This window comes from Erythrolamprus reginae, chromosome 1 (genome assembly GCF_031021105.1).
Source record: "Erythrolamprus reginae isolate rEryReg1 chromosome 1, rEryReg1.hap1, whole genome shotgun sequence".
Classification (NCBI taxonomy): domain Eukaryota; kingdom Metazoa; phylum Chordata; class Lepidosauria; order Squamata; family Dipsadidae; genus Erythrolamprus; species Erythrolamprus reginae.
Genome location: NC_091950.1, coordinates 423,013,705 through 423,030,750, shown reverse-complemented (window position 1 = coordinate 423,030,750; position 17,046 = coordinate 423,013,705). Strand labels below are relative to the sequence as shown.

The 17,046-nt window shown below is 45.8% G+C and overlaps 1 protein-coding gene across 1 annotated transcript; it reads right to left on the bottom strand.

Annotated features, from left to right (window-relative positions):
* Nucleotides 1-410: 410 nt before the first annotated feature.
* TIMM22 (translocase of inner mitochondrial membrane 22) lies at nucleotides 411-13,258 on the bottom strand. The gene is made up of 4 exons (XM_070742841.1): nucleotides 12,961-13,258; nucleotides 8,142-8,338; nucleotides 3,122-3,194; nucleotides 411-856 (listed from the first exon to the last, which is right to left on the bottom strand). Exons 1-4 carry the CDS (start codon nucleotides 13,205-13,207, stop codon nucleotides 780-782), a joined length of 594 nt encoding a protein of 197 aa, XP_070598942.1. The 5' UTR covers nucleotides 13,208-13,258; the 3' UTR covers nucleotides 411-779.
* Between the last annotated feature and the right edge of the window lie 3,788 nt (nucleotides 13,259-17,046).

The following is a 17,046-nucleotide window of genomic DNA, read 5'->3' as shown; positions in this document are numbered from 1 at the left end:
TATTTTACTGAAAGAGTAGTAGATCCTTGGAACAAACTTCCAGCAGACGTGGTTGGTAAATCCACAGTGACTGAATTGAAACATGCCTGGGATAAACATAGATCCATCCTAAGATAAAATGCAGGAAATAGTATAAGGGCAGACGAGATGGACCATGTCTTTTTCTGCCCTCAATCTTCTAGGTTTCTATGTTTCTAACAACTGCAGGGATTCCCTTAAAAACAGTGGCAAGAAATGTAGTAACTGCCTCGCTTAGCAACGGAAATGTAGGACCCCATTGTGGTCGTAAGTCGAGGACCGCCTGGAGAGGCTGCTGGCTTTTAGCTCAGTCATCACCGTCAAGAGACTCCTAGCTGGAATATAATTTTAAGCCACGAACTGCTGAACAATTACAACTCCCAAAACAAAACTTTGAAAAACTATTTCCCGTTTTATTAGCAGATAAACCATTCGACCGTTCTAAAAATAAAAATTAATAATAATAATCCAGCGTTTGTGTTCTGCTCAGTCCAAACATGTTGCAGCAAGATTCCAATTCACTTTCTGGTATTAAATGCCGATAAAACATTCTAGCAGCTGCGTTTCCAGATCCAAGCAGATCTCGAGATCTCACGCGGGGCCTTCTCCGTGGTTCGTCTCCTTAACGGCGGCAGATTTGGGATTCTCCTCCGGCTGGGTTAACTTGCAGAAAGGCCCCCTTGGTTAGGGCTCGAGATGTCCATTGGGCTGCTGTCCTCCATAGCGGCCATCCAAAAATCCTCGCTGGTGGATCCCAGCAGCTACCTTAAGTAGTAGTCAATCACTGCGGAGAAGGCAGCAAAACCTCCACAACCGAGGACCCCTGCTTTGAGGCCAGCTGCAAGGAAACAAAAGAGGAGTTGATCGTCTGTTTATGATTTATTTGTTCAATTTACGGATAGTCCTCACTTAGCGACCACTCAAAGATACAATGATGAGCCAGCCTCGGGGGCACTGAGGAACCAGCTCACATTTATGGCTGTTTGCAGTTATCCCACAGTGCATATAACCAATAATGGGCTCACTAGGTTACTATGTTCACGTGACAATCGTCGTGTTCTTTTAATGACAGCAGGATTTATTTAATGGAGAGAGGAGGCCTATAAATCCAATAAATAAATAAATGACTATTGCAAGAAAAAAAAGGCCATAAAATTGAGTGTGTTCATGTGGTGACCTACTTAATGACTGGCAGAACTTAACAACCATAATTCTGGGCTCAGTTAGGATGGATAAGTCGAGGACTACCTGTATAAAGCTACCCACCTCCTTTCCATGTGACCCTGGGCCACTTATGGTAAAATACATAATATTAAATGAAAATAAAACATAGCAGCCGGGCACCATCTAGCCAATCATTCAGACAGACCAGAGTTGGGCTCTATCCAAACCTGGGACTCTGGGCTCAAGGATAGAACCAAGTTTCAAGGCCTTATGAAAGCCCGAAAGGGAGAGCTTGCCGGCTGGGGAATTCTGGCCACTGAAGTCCAGCCATCTTAAAAGCATGTGCCCTGGAGAATTCTGGGAGTGGAAGTCCACACATCTTCAATTTCCCAAGATTGAGAAATGGGAGCTCGATTCATGCATCAAGGCCCATTCATCCAAAATTTAGAAAACCTACCAGGGAAGGAGACCCCCGCCCCCAGTGGAATTGGTAGCAACATCTCTGAAGACTCAAAAACAGGCTCAACAATTGTCTGTGGCTCTCCCCAAAGGCTTTTCCCAAAGGTAACTAATTTTCTTGCTTTTTTCCCCCTTGAAAATTTTTTATAATAACAACAACAGAGTTGGAAGGGACCTTGGAGGTCTTCTAGTCCAACCCCCTGCTTACACAGGAAACCCTACACCAGATGGTTATCTAACATCTAATACAAATCATACAAATCTAATAAATAATAAAATAATAACCTTAAAAACTTCCAGTGTTGGTGCATTCAAAACCTCTGGAGTCAAGATGTTCCCCTGGTTAATTGTTCTAACTGTCAGGAATTTTCTCCTTAGTTCTAAATTGCTTCTCTCCTTGTTTAGTTTCCACCCATTGTTGCTTGTTCTACCTTCAGGTGCTTTGGAGAATAGCTTGACTCCTTTTTTGTGGCAACCCCTCAGATATTGGAAGACTGCTATCCTGTCTCCCCTGGTCCTTCTTTTCATTAAACTAGCCAGGCCCAGTTCCTGCAACCGTTCTTCCTATGTTTTAGCCTTCAGTCCCCTAATCATAGAAACATAGAAGTCTGACGGCAGAAAAAGACCTCATGGTCCATCTAGTCTGCCCTTATACTATTTTCTGTATTTTATCTTAGGATGGATATATGTTTTATCCCAGGCATGTTTAAATTCAGTTACTGTGGATTTACCTACTACGTCTGCTGGAAGTTTGTTCCAAGCATCTACGTACTACTCTTTCAGTAAAATCATATTTTCTCATGTTGCCTTTGATCTTTCCCCCAACTAACTTCAGACTGTGTCCCCTCTGTTGATCATCTCTGTTGCTCTTCTCTGCACTTTTTCTAGAGTCTCGTGGCTTCTTCTCATCCAAGAAAACAACTTTGGTTGAGTTCAGTTCAGCAGAACTGTGAGAAATGAGGTTACTTGGATGAGAAGCAAAATATTTTCAAGGGGGGGGAAAAGCGAGAAAGTCCACGTGGTCTTTGGGACAAACGTGACCTGGAGGATTGAGAATTCTCCGTAAATTCCTCCCCTCTCCCGCCAAGAAAATTAAATCAATCCAGTTCAACTCAGAGTGCCGCTCGATACACTTAAGGGACATTAGAGCTTGGGGTTTTGAAAGGAAATCTCTCTGCTGGCTCGACTCCTTTGGAAGAAAGCGAAATAGCTAAAGGTTCCCACTGCCAACGAGCCACTCGCCTCGTTTGAACCCTGCGTGATGTTACACTTTCTTCCACCTTGGCATCCTCGGGAGACACGTGCGCTGCGAATCCCGGAAACAGTGGCACGCTGCCCACTTTCTGGCAAGCGGAGGCCTCTCTCCCGCCAGCAGCAGCCGTGGCCGTGGGCCAAGAACAGCAACGCCTGAGAGGCCCCATCCCTCCGTGGAATGTGGCCCGGGAAGCCTCTCCAAAGGGCTTGGGAAGGCGGCACTCACCTCGGAATCCGATGGCCCCGCCCGTGATGCATCCGCTGGCGACGCTGTTCTTCCAATCGGATTTGCCTCGGTACTAAAGGAAGCGAGGAAAGAGGCGGTTCAAGAGGCCGTCGGCCGTGTTTATAATGTCCCTTCTGAAAAGCTGGCCTGCTTTCTCCACTTGCCTCCTTTATTTACCCTTGTTTCCCCCAAAATAAGACTTGGTCTTAATAATAATAATAACAACAACTACAACAGAGTTGGAAGGGACCTTGGAGGTCTTCTAGTCCAACTCTGTTTGGGCAGGAAACCCTATACTACTTCAGACAGATGGCTATCCAACATCTTCTTAAAAACTCACAACTTCTGGAGGCAAGTTGTTCCACTGGTCAACTGTTCTCCTAGGTTGTTTCTCTCCTTGTTTAGTTTCCACCCATTGCTTCTTGTGCTTTGGAGAATAGCTTGACTGTCTCTTCTTTGTGGCAACCCCTGAAATACTGGAAGACTGCCATTATTGTCTCCCTGGTCCTTCTTTTCATTAAACTAGCCATGCCCAGTTCCTGCAACCGTTCTTCATAGGTTTTAGCCTCCAGTCCCCTAATCTTCTTTGTTGCTCTTCTCTGCTCTCTTACTAGAGTCTCAACATCCTTTTTGCATTGCCTTATTTACTTTTGAGCTCCAAAATAAAAACTAGGACTTGTTTGATGGGAGCGGGGGCTTATTTTTTCCCCCTTATACAGGACGTCCTTCCTGGAGTCCACGTTTCGGCCAGCCAGGAAGGACGTCTTCGTGACGTCAAAGCTCCGCCCATGGAATTCCCTATTGGGTTTCCCCACCTCCGTTTGAGCCTCCCGACCAGCCGACAGCTCCGCGGCTCTTCTGGCAATGTGACAGCCGGGCAGCGGCGCTTCTCGGCGTTCTCCTGAACCCCGAACTTTCGGGTTCGGCATTCACAGCGGCGGGTTCATAAGGCGAAAAAAGTTCGTAAGAAGAGGTATAAAAATCCCAAACCGCGGGTTCGTATCTCGAAATGTTCGTAAGACAAGGGGTTTGTATCACGAGGTACTACTGTATAGGTTTAAGTGCTATCGATTAGAGAGGGTCCACCTTCACTCCCTTCCTATTTACTTTCCAAGCTCCACTGTTTCTTGCAACTCCGGACTGAATTCCACCAAAAATTTATGATAACATAAAAACAATGATAATGAAGAATGGGATCTTGGGCACTGCCAACTATGCCTGTCTCTGTCAGGGTGTCCAGGGGGGAAACCTTTGAAATTCCCTGATATTTCCCTGACATTTCCCTGTAACTTGCCGGTCGTAGAGGGCGTCATACCAAACGGCTAAGCCGTGGAGAAAAATGGGTAGCCGAGGAAGCAAGTTGTGGCCACAGTTATGCTCATTTTTGCTTGACTCTGCCAGGCAGCGCGATCCGTTTTTTTATTTTACATGATGTTCCCCTGACTTTTAAACATTTTAATACAGTTTTTTTTCTCTGATGTAGTCTGGTTTTTTCACAAATTCCCTGCTAATTCCCTGATATTTCCCGAACCACCGATTTCCCTGATAATTCCCTGATTTCCCTGTTTTCTAGGTTTGCTGGGCAACCTGCTCTGTGTTCCTGTTGAAGCAACCCCAGAGTCTGAAATTTTAACATGCTGGCGGCTGAGATGCTCTTTGAAGCCCACAGTTCCCGAGTATATGATATTTTAATGTCTGCACTTGCTTAGGTCACTCTCAGAAACCGTACATATGTTTCTTTCTTTCTTTCTTTCTTTCTTTCTTTCTTTCTTTCTTTCTTTCTTTCTTTCTTTCTATCTATCTATCTATCTATCTATCTATCTATCTATCTATCTATCTATCTATCTATCTATCTATCTATCTATTTTATTTATTGGATTTGTATGCCGCCCCTCTCCCCAGACTCGGGGCAGCTAACAACAATAGTAAAAGACAATATGTAACAATCCAATTTAATAAAACAACTAAAAGCCCTAATTATAAAACACCAAACACACACACAAACATACCATGCATAACTTGTAATGTCCTAGGGGGAAGGAATATCCTAACTCCCCCATGCCTGGCGACAAAGGTGGGTCTTGAGTAGTTTGCGAAAGACAAGGAGGGTGGGGGCCGTTCTAATCTCTGGGGGGAGTTGATTCCAGAGGGCCGGGGCCACCACAGAGAAGGCTCTTCCCCTGGGCCTCACCAAACGACATTGTTTGGTCGACGGGACCCGGAGAAGGCCAACTCTGTGGGACCTTATCGGTCGCTGGGATTCGTGCGGTAGAAGGCGGATCCGGAGATATTCTGGCCCAGTGCCATGTAGGGCTTTATAGGTCATAACCAACACTTTGAATTGTGACCGGAAACCAATCGGCAGCCAGTGTAGGCCGCGGAGTGTTGTAGAAACGTGGGCGAATCTGGGAAGCCCCACGATGGCTCTCGCGGCCGCGTTCTGCACGATCTGGAGTTTCCGAACACTTTTCAAAGGTAGCCCCATGTAGAGAGCGTTGCAATAATCGAACCTCGAGGTGATGAGGGCATGAGTGACTGTGAGCAATGACTCCCTGTCCAGATAGGGCCACAACTGGTGCACCAGGCGAACCTGGGCAACCTTATATTAGAAAACATTAATGCATTACGGATCCTCTCTATCTTCTAAGCTCAAAGAAAAATCCGACGGTGCTAGAGAAGACCTCTAAAAACAGGATGTGGGCAGCTCTGGTTACAAGGACGCAGAAGGATGGAGGCTGTCACCTCTTCCTCCCCTTGTTTTTAAGGGAGCCAAAACAAGCTCTTAGAACATAAGGCTGGAAGGAGCCCTGGAGGCCTTCTAGTCTAACCCCCTGCTCAAGGTAGATGACTTTATATCATCTTGGTCAAATGGTTTTCCGGTCTATTCTTGAAAACCTCCAGAGGAACATCCATACCTCCAGGAGGCAATAGCAACAGGGGAAGAGCCTTCTCTGTGGCGGCCCCAGCCCTCTGAAACCAACTCCAGCTTTACATCTCCACCCCATGTCCAGTCAACGAAGCGGTGGAAGTGATGTGCCGGTGTCTGGAGGCTGTTGGGGCCTGGATGGGTGTCAACAGACTCAAACTCAACCCTGATAAGACAGAGTGGCTGTGGGTTTTGCCTCCCAAGGACAATTCCATCTGTCCTTCCATTACCCTGGGGGGGGGGGAATTATTGACCCCCTCAGAGAGGGTCCGCAACTTGGGCGTCCTCCTCGATCCACAGCTCACATTAGAGAACCATCTTTCAGCTGTGGCGAGGGGGGCGTTTGCCCAGGTTCGCCTGGTGCACCAGTTGCGGCCCTATCTGGACCGGGACTCACTGCTCACAGTCACTCATGCCCTCATCACCTCGAGGTTTGACTACTGTAACGCTCTCTACATGGGGCTACCTCTGAAAAGTGTTCGGAAACTTCAGATCGTGCAGAATGCAGCTGCGAGAGCAGTCATGGGCTTCTCTAAGTATGCCCATATCACTCCAACACTCCGCAGTCTGCATTGGTTGCCGATCAACTTCCGGTCACAATTCAAAGTGTTGGTTATGACCTTTAAAGACCTTCATGACACTGGACCAGAATATCTCCGAGACCGCCTTCTGCCGCACGAATCCCAGCGACCGATTAGGTCCCACAGAGTGGATCTTCTCCGGGTCCCGTCAACTAAACAATGTCGGTTGGCGGGCCTCAGGGGAAGAGCCTTCTCTGTGGTGGCCCCGGCCCTCTGGAATCAACTCCCTCCGGAGATTAGAACTGCCCCTACCCTCCTTGCCTTTCGTAAACTCCTTAAGACCCACCTCTGTCGTCAGGCATGGGGGAACTGAAACATCTCCCCCGGGCAGATACAATTTATGAATGGTATGTTTGTATGTATGTGTGTTTAGAATATGGGGTCTTTTAAATATTTTTAAACAGTAATTTAGATTTGTTGTAGATTGTTTTTTCACTTGTTGTGAGCCGCCCCGAGTCTGCGGAGAGGGGCGGCATACAAATCTAAATAATAAATAAATAAATAAAATAAATAAATAAACTCCCCCCAGAGATTAGAATTGCCCCCACCCTCCTTGCCTTTCGTAAGCTTCTTAAAACCCACCTCTGCCGCCAGGCATGGGGGAACTGAGATACAGTGATACCTTGTCTTATGAACTTAATTGGTTCAGGGATGAGGTTCTTAAGGTGAAAAGTTTGTAAGACGAAACAATGTTTCCCATAGGAATCAATGGAAAAGCGATTTATGCGTGCAAGCCCAAAATTCACCCCTTTTGCCAGCCGAAGCACCCGTTTTTGCGCTGCTGGGATTCCCCTGCAGCATCACAAAAACACGCAAGTCCGGAGGTGGGGTTTCCCATGGAGGGGAGCCTCAGGGGAATCCCAGCAGCACAAAAACGGGTGCTCACTGGCAACGGAAGTCCAGAGGTGGGGCATCCCAGCAGAGGCGGTGGGTTTGTAAGGTGAAAATAGTTTGTAAGAAGAGGCAAAAAATTCTTAAACCCCGGGTTTGTATCTCAAAAAGTTTGTATGACGAGGCTTTTGTAAGATGAGGTATCACTGAACTCTTTCCCCCCAGGCCTCTACAATTTTATGCATGGCATGTCTGTATGTATGTTTGGTTTTATAATAAGGGTTTTAACTGTTTTAATATTGGATTGTCACATGTTGTTTTTACCACTGTTGTTAGCCGCCTCGAATCTGCGGAGAGGGGCGGCATACAAATCCAATAAATAAATAAACAGCAGTTTACATATTAACAGAGTTGGAAGGGACCTGGCAGGAGTCCGTACAACTGTCTCTACTTAGGATAGAACTCACAACCTTCTGATTGTGAGGCAAGAGCGCCACCTCTAGGCCACAGCAGCTAGGTTCAGTTAAGAGCAATAGCACTTAAAGTGACATACAGCTTCAAAATGCTTTTACAGCTCTAAGAGGTTTTCAGGGTCAGCATCCTCTTGCCCCCAACAATCTGGGCCCCCATCACTGCCCCAGACCCTTTTCTCAATCAAGATCCAAACAAGGAAGTGACTCACCGATTCCACCAGGCACTCAGTGCAGGAGAACATGGCGCCCACGATGGCAAAGTTTTTGGCGTACGACATTCCCCGCTGGCCCATATCTTTCAAGACCTCTCTGGCTGTCGGCGTGCGGTAGGGGTCCTTCGGGTCAAATCCCACGTTGGTATCGATGCCAGCGGTGAAGACACCAAAGGCGCCCCCCAGGACGAAGCCTGCCAAATCAGAAGGGCAAAGAGGTCAGTCAAAGGGCACTTCGCACATGATCAAAACGATGCGCGCATCTCTGGGGAGTAAATTGTCCCAAGGACAATTCTATCTGTCCGTCCATTACCCTCGGGGGGGGGAATTATTGACCCCCTCAGAGAGGGTCCGCAACTTGGGCGTCCTCCTCGATCCACAGCTCACATTAGAAAAATACCTTTCAGCTATGGCGAGGGGGGCGTTTGCCCAGGTTCGCCTGGTGCGCTAGTTGCGGCCCTATTTGGACCGGGAGTCATTGCTCACAGTCACTCATGCCCTCATCACCTCCAGGCTCGACTACTGTAACGCTCTCTACATGGGGCTACCTTTGAAAAGTGTTCGGAAACTTCCAGCTGCGAGAGCAATTATGGGCTTCTCCAAGTATGCCCATATCACTCCAACACTCCGCAGTCTGCATTGGCTGCCGATCAGTTTCCGGTCACAATTCAAAGTGTTGGTTATGACCTATAAAGCCCTTCATGGCATCGGACCAGAATATCTTCGGGACCGCCTCTTGCCGCACGAATCCCAGCGACCGGTTAGGTCCCACAGAGTTGGCCTTCTCCGGGTCCCGTCGACTAAACAATGTCATCTGGCGGGACCCAGGGGAAGAGCCTTCTCTGTGGGGGCCCCGACCCTCTGGAACCAGCTCCCCCCTGAGATTAGGATTGCCCCCACCCTCCCTGCCTTTCGTAAACCCCTTAAGACCCACCTTTGCCATCAGGCATGGGGGAACTAAAACACCTCCCCCTTGCCCATGTTGTTTTGTTGATTGATTGACTGTGTGCCTGTTTTTTTATATATACTGTACTGTTTTTATGAGATTATTAATTTTAAATTGTAACTAGATGGGTGGGCATTGGATTTGGTATTATGTACTGTACTGTTTTTTATTATTGTTGTGAGCCGCCCCGAGTTTGCGGAGAGGGGCGGCATATAAATCCAATAAACCTAAACCTAAATGGCAAATGGAGATACAAAGGTTTGCTTTCGTGCCATCTTCACAATACAGGGCTGTGATACACAGGTAGTTTCTTCACTTACAACCACAATTTGAGCCATGTGTTTCTGTTGCTAAACAGGACAGTTGTTCAGTGACTTTTGGCGCTTTTCAGACCTGTCTTGCCATAGTTAATTGAATCTTTTATTTATTTATTTATTTATTGATTGATTGATTGATTGATTGATTGGATTTGTATGCCGCCCCCTCCGCAGACTCGGGGCGGCTAACAAAAGCAATAAAACAGTATATAACAAAATCCAATACTAAAAACTGTTAAAAACCCATTAATATAAAAACCAAACATACATATAGACATACCATGCATAAAATTGTAAAGGCCTAGGGGGAAAGAGGCTCTCAATTCCCCCATGCCTGGCGGCAGAGGTGGGTTTTAAGCAGCTTTCGAAAGGCAAGGAGGGTGGGGGCAATTCTAATCTCTGGGGGGAGTTGGTTCCAGAGGGCCAGGGCCGCCACAGAGAAGGCTCTTCCTCTGGGTCCCGCCAAGCGACATTGTTTGGTTGACGGGACCCGGAGAAGACCCACTCTGTGGGACCTAACCGGTTGCTGGGATTCGTGCGGCAGAAGGCGGTCCCTGAGGTAATCTGGTCCGGTGCCATGAAGGGCTTTATAGGTCATAACCAACACTTTGAATTGTGACCGGAAACTGATCGGCAACCAATGCAGACTGCGGAGTGTTGGTGTAACATGGGCATTTTGGGGAAAGCCCATGACTGCTCTCGCAGCTGCATTCTGCACGATCTGAAGTTTCCGAACACTTTTCAAAGGTAGCCCCATGTAGAGAGCATTACAGTAGTCGAGCCTCGAGGTCACTACTGCTGTTAAGTGAATTAATCTGTCTGTCTGTCTGTCTGTCTCTCTCTCTATATATATATATATATATTTGTTTTCGTATATATATCATCTATCTATCTATCTATCTATCTATCTATCTATCTATCTATCTATCTATCTATCTATCTATCTATCTATCTAACATATTTATTTGCCACCCAACTCCTGAAGTTCTCTGGGCGGCTTCCAACATATAAAAATAATTCTAAAACAGTAAAAACCTTCAATTAATAACCCCAACTAAAACACACACACTCAACCCAACATTCTACATTCAACAATCCCAGGAAGAGTCAAGTCTTTACAGCTTTGTAGAAGGCTGGAAAATGTGGAGGGAACACGTATCTCCGGAGACAGTTGGTTCCAAAGGGTTGGAGCCACCACAGAAAAGGCTCTCCCTTTGAGGACCCACCAGCCGACATTGTTTGGCTAACGGGACCTGGAGAAGGCCAACCCTGTGGGTTATTACTGGTCGCTGAGAGGTGTGTGGCAGAAGGTAGTCTGGTCCTCACTTAATAACTTGGGCATTAGGTGAATCTGGCTTCACCCATTCAGTTTGCTTGGAGATGGGGAATTCTAGTCCTGCTTTAAGCATGAAAGCTGGCTGGGTGACTTGGAGCCATTCACCAGGAGACGGTGAGTTCTAGTCCCGCATAAAGACTAGCAGAGTGATTTTGGGCCCATGTGTCTCTCTTTCATCCCAGCCCAAATCAAAGGGTGGTTGCTGAGGAGGAAGCAGTATTGAATTATTTGTAACAACAATAAAGGTGGATTAACCGAGAAGGTCGATAGCTCAATTTCATAAATGCATTCAATAAAAATAAAGATAGCTTTTTGGAAGGCTTGGCCAATAGTTAAATTAAATAAATGAAAATAAATAATTCACCTGGATCTGTTACACAGTTTTGAAAAAACCAAAATAGTACCTACAGAAAACACAAGTCATAGATAAAATATACTGCTCAAAAAAACAAAGGGAACACTCAAATAACACACCCTAGATCCGAATGAATGATTCTCATTGAATTCTTTGTTCTGTACAAAGTTGAATGTACACAACAGCAGGTGAAATTGATTGTCCATCAGTGTTGCTTCCTAAGTGGACAGTTTGATTTCACAGAAGTTTGATTGACTTGAAGTTATATTGTGTTGTTGAAGTGTTCCCTTTATTTATTTATTTTAGTGTATATATAGATGTGCAGAAATGGATAGGCTGACGATGGAGATCAAAGGATTAAACAACTCAGAATACAGTGTTCCCTCGATTTCCGCGGGGGATGCATTCTGAGACCGCCCGCGAAAGTCGAATTTCCGCGAAGTAGAGATGCAGAAGTAAATACAGTGTTCCCTCGATTTTCGCGGGTTCGAACTTCGCGGATAGCCTATACCACGTTTTTTCAAAAAATATTAATTAAAAAATACTTTGCGGGGTTTTTTCTATACGTTTTTTTCCATCCGATGACATCATACGTCATCGCCAAACTAATAATTTTTGCAAATAAATAACAAAAAAATAATTATTGTTAATAAATAATTATGTTTATAAATATCAGGATCACTATTCAATGGTGAGTACCAGTAATAATGGTGAGTAAATGGTTGTTAAGGGAATGGGAAATGGTAATTTAGGAATTTAAAGTGTTAAGGGATGGCTTGTGATACGGTCCATAGCCAAAAATGGTGTATTTACTTCCGCATCTCTACTTTGCGGAAATTCGACTTTCGCGGGTGGTCTCGGAACGCATCCCCCGTGGAAATCGAGGGAACACTGTACACCATTTTGGGCTATGGACAGTATCACAAGCCATCTCTTAACACTTTCAACCCCTAAATTACCATTTCCCATTCCCTTAACAACCATTTACTCACCATTATTACTGGTACTCACCGTTGAATAAGACACTTAGTGATCCTGATATTTATAAACATAATTATTTATTAACAATAATTATTTTTTTTTGTTATTTATTTGCAAAAATTATTAGTATGGCGATGACATATGATGTCATCGGGTGGGAAAAACCGTGGTATAGGAAAAAACCGCGAAGTATTTTTTAATTAATATTTTTTGAAAGACCGTGGTATAGGCTATTCACGAAGTTCGAACCCGCGAAAATAGAGGGAACACTGTACTATGTTATTTGAACAAGATGGTATAATTGGATGGAAAACAAATTTTAAAAACTGTGATACAAGGTAAAAGAACATACGAAAATAAGAATTATGTAAATAATAATATACGTAAATATAAATAACAATAGATTATAGAATGGATATAATGTATCCCGAGTCTTCGGAGAGGGGCGGCATACAAATCTAAGTAATAAATAAAAATAAATAAATAAATAAATGTAAGAGATCGGTATTGATCTGTGTAAAGTTATTGTGATGTTTTTAAAAATGAAAATTGAATAAAGCTTTAAAAAAGAAAATAAATACTGTAATTCAAAATATATTTTCTAGCAAACCTAGCCTCCCCTTCCTCCTCCCTGTGGGGCGAGGAGCTACCTCACCCATCATCCTCGCCCATTCCAGAGCCCTGAGGCAGAAGTGGCACTATTAAAAGCTGCAAATCTCGCCACAGCCGCCAGAGGGCAGCAGAGAGAAGCAGAAGGTCCCTCTCTTTCCCCCCTTAGCGGCCGCCTGGAATATAACGGGTGAGGATGATGGAAGTTGTAGTCCTGACGACTCCAGAAGCAAGGGAAGTCGACCTTCAAGGGCTCTTCAGGAAAGACCCACCGCCGACACAGGCCAGCGCCGCCTTGAAGGCGCAGCTCTCCATGGCGCGCTCGACCATCTTCTGCTCGGGGCTCTTGACGGGCGCCGGGAAGCCCCCGAGGACGCCCGGCGAGAAATCCGGCCTCGGGCCTCTCTTATCTCCCACCAGGTGCTCCAGCAAGAGGCTGTACTGCAGCGGCGAGGCCGCTTCCGTCGTCCTGCCGGCTTCATCGCCCTTCTTCGGGGCTTTGGGGAAGGCCGCCGCCATTTGCAGTTCTTTCTTCCCTCAGGACTCGAAGCCTACAGCTCCCATCATGCCGTTCGCCGCTGGCCCCGGTTTTCCCAATGGGGAAACTCCGCGGAGCTTCATGGGAAATGCAGTCCAATAACCCGAGAGGGGGGGAGAATCATTTGGTTTTCATTGCGCAGGCACCACTCTTACCCAATCCTGCTGCTTGCTTTCAGCTGGACTACCATTCCCAGCGTGCCTTTCCATGGTCGGTGGCCCAATTCGCGCTCCACGGGCAGATGGGACGTGTAGTTTTTTTGGTGAGCTAGGGGGAAGTCTTTGACCTGCCTGCGCGAGGCTGCCCCCTACCGGACCCGTTGCAAAGGGAAGAACTGCAGAAGGACCGAGCATCTTTAAAAGGACAGGTGAGAAGGCTCCAGGTAAGAAGGGAATTCTTTTGGAAGGTGAAAGAGACAGCGGGGATGGGGGGGGGTTCCCCCTGGGGAGGGCGCTAATAATAATTTTAGACAATAATTGCGGTGGATGATGCATTCTGCCCCCCCCCCCCCAAATCTATTTATAGCATCTGTATACGTAGCTAATTTGTGGTAGATGATGCATTCTGCACAAAAAAAAAATGTTTCTATTTATAGCATCTGTATTAATGTAGTTAATCTGAGAAGTGACATTTGCTTGCACATCTTAAATAACTCACAGCTCCATCTTTTATTCTTATGTATAAAAAGAATATTCTTAATACCGTCTGAATGTGTGGTGTTTTGCAAAGAACAAGAATTTGGGGGGGGGGGGCGAGAGAGACTTATTTTTAAGGATGACCCTTTAGAGGACAGAATGGGGTGGAATAATAGAGGGCATTGGGGCCTGAAACAAAGCAGGTTAGGAAAATCTCCTTGGCTTAGGGAGAATGTTTGATGCAGTTTTGTTGCGACAGAGGTGGAGGTGTGCTGTCATGGCTTGCTGCTGTTCATTGCTCAACTTCCCCATTTAAGCTTACAGCCCTGGGATTCCCTATCATCTCTGTCCAACTAGTGACCAGAGCCAAATTGACTTAGTAAAATTAGCCAAGGTTGGCTCCATTACTGCCATCTAGCTGGCAAAGGCAAAATTTATTTATTCATTTGTCCAATACACAAATACATAGGAGGAAGAAAAATAGACATGTGATGGTGAAAGTGAACTTAGAGGAGAGGATATATGAAAGGAAGAGAATATATAAGATAGGTGAAAGAAAGGAAAGATAATTGGACAGGGGACGAAAGGCACACCAGTGCAGTTATGTATGCCCCTTACTGGCCTCTTAGGAACCTGGAGAGGTCAATCGTGGAGAGTCTAAGGGAGAAGTGTTGGGGGTTAGGGGTTGACACTACTGAGTCCGGCAATGAGTTCCACGCTTCGATAACTCGATTGTTGAAATCATATTTTTTACAGTCAAGTTTGGAGCGGTTCGTATTAAGTTTGAATCTGTTGTGTGCTCTTGTGTTATTGCGGTTCAAGCTGAAGTAGTCATTGACCGGTAGGACGTTGCAGCATATGATCTTGTGGGCAATACTCAAATCGTGTTTTAGGTGCCGTAGTTCTAGGCTTTCAAGGCCCAGGATAAATAGCAAACTTTTAAAAATTGCATTCCGATTACCCATATATTAATAATGTTCCTAGGGGGATGAGTGGCATACAAATTAAATAAAGAAATAAATAAAGTATATTGGTTTTGTAATATTGTTCCTAGGTTATTATCTAATCTGTAAGGAAGGCGGAAAGGAAGGAAACAAGGAATACTGGAAGCAAGAAAAGAAGAATGGAGGGGAGGAAGGAAGGAAAAAGGAAGGAAGAAAGGAAGGAAGGAAGGATAGCAATAGCAATAGCACTTAGACTTACAGTATATACCACTTCATAGTGCTTTTCCAGTCCTCTCTAAACGGTTTACAAAATCAGTATATTGCCCCCAACAATCTGGGTCCTCATTTGACCCCCTTGGAAGGATGGAAGGCTGAGTCAACCTTGAGCCGGTGGTGAGATTTGAACTGCTGAACTACAGTAGCAGACAGCTGAAGTAGCCTCCAGTGCTGCACTCTAACTTCTGTGCCACCCTGGATGGATGGAGAGGGAGGAAAAAGGAAGAAAGAATGGAGAGGAAGGAAGGAAGGAAGGAAAGAAGGAAGTAGGGGTTGGAGAGAGAGGAAGGAAGGAAGGAAAGAAGAATGGAGAGGGGGAAGGAAGGAAGGGTGGAGGGAGGAATGGAGGGAGAGAGGGAGGATAGAAGGAAGGAAGGAGGAATGGAGAAAAAAAGGAAGGAAGGAAAAAAGGAGGGAGAGAGAGGAACGGAGGGTGGGAAGAAGGAGAGGAGGAAGGGAGGAGATGAAAGAAGGAAAGAAAGAAAGAAGTAGGTGTTGGAGATGGAGGAAGAAAGAAAGAATGGGGAGGAAGGAAGGAAAGAAGCAAGTAGAGGTTGGAGAGAGAGAGGGAGAAAGGAAGGAAGGAAAGAAGAATGGAGAGGAGGAAGAAACGAAGGAAGGATAGATGGAGAGAGGGAGGGAGGCAAGAAAGAAGGAAGGAAGTTGAGGTTAGGAAAGAAGAATGGAGACGGAGGAAGGGAAGGAAGGATGGAGAGAGTAATGGAGGGAGAGAGGGAGGAGAAATGGAGAAGAAAAAGGGAAGGAAAAGAAAGAAAGAAGGAGGAGGAGAGAGAGAGGAATGAAGGTAGGAAAGAAGAAGAAAGAAAGAAGGAAGGAAGGAAGGATTGGAGACAGAGGGAAGAAGGAAGGAAGATAGAGAGGAAGGAAGAAAAGAAAGAAGGAAGGAAGTAGGGATTGGAGAGAGAGGGAGAGGGAGGGAGGGAGGAAAGAAGAATGTAAAGTATGAAGGAAGGGAAGGAGGATGGTGAGAGGAATGGAGGGAGGAGAGAAGGAAGCAGGAATGGAGAGGAAGGAAGGAAGGAAGGAAGGAAGGAAGACTGACTACAGGATACTTTGTTGTTATCTACTTGGATCATGAAACCCTTGCAAAAAACCCAGCCAATTTCAGAAAGCACCAGGGACCCATCAGTTGTTGTTGCCATCCTCCTCCTCCTCCTTCTACAAATTCCATTCCCTTCTAGCCCTGATGACGTTCCCTATTTGGGTCATGAAATGTCTCCAAGGAAGCCACTAAGCCCAGAGAGCCCCAAGGACCACAGAATTCTTCAATCTTTGACCACGCAGAGAAAAGCTCTTTTCCAGCACTCCATTTTGTCTCCAGGGATTTCCTGTTGGCCTTCCATCCAATTACTAATCAGGTCCAAACATGACTTGTTTTTCAAGATCAGGCCCCGTAGAAGGCACTGTCCTCTGCAGTTTCCCTTCTGCCTGACCGCCATAAAGGTCTCCCAGGGTCTGGACAACGATGGCGATAATTGCATTTGTAGTCCACTTTGCAGCGGTCAAGTACATTACCAAGTGGTCTCCCATCCTCTTCCCTTATCTAGACTAACCCAGCTGGCTTTTCAAGATCAAGCACAATCAGCTGCCCGGAGGAACCTGCAAGGAATGTTTGCAGGAATCTTTTAACGGGACGGGCTGTTGCGGGAAAAGATGGCAGGCAGCTTAATGGAGAGGACATTGAGGACTAGAATATTAAGAAGGATGATAGCCCAGTAAACAGGACAGTTATGGGCAGAGAAGGGAGGCCTTGCAAGGAGATCAAATAGGAGATTATTGAAGGAAAGCCACACAAGGATTTGAGGCTGGGGAATAAATGGTTTCAGCAAAACTAAGCACATATTTTCCCTCTCTTAAGCAATTGGACCGTAGGCATCCATCACTTGCGGGCATCTTTATTCTTGCCATCACCATGGGTACGGGATATTTATGGGAGGAAAGCCA

What these genes read in the sequence shown, in the direction of transcription:
- TIMM22 (XM_070742841.1), bottom strand. Translation starts at nt 13,207, where the DNA reads ATGGCGGCGGCCTTCCCCAAAGCCCCGAAGAAGGGCGATGAAGCCGGC. An exon ending in GGCGCTGGCCTGTGTCGGCG is followed by an intron (nt 8,339 to 12,960) that starts GTGGGTCTTTCC and finishes CTGATTTGGCAG; the next exon opens with GCTTCGTCCTGGGGGGCGCC. An exon ending in CGGGGCCATCGGATTCCGAG is followed by an intron (nt 857 to 3,121) that starts GTGAGTGCCGCC and finishes GTTTCCTTGCAG; the next exon opens with CTGGCCTCAAAGCAGGGGTC.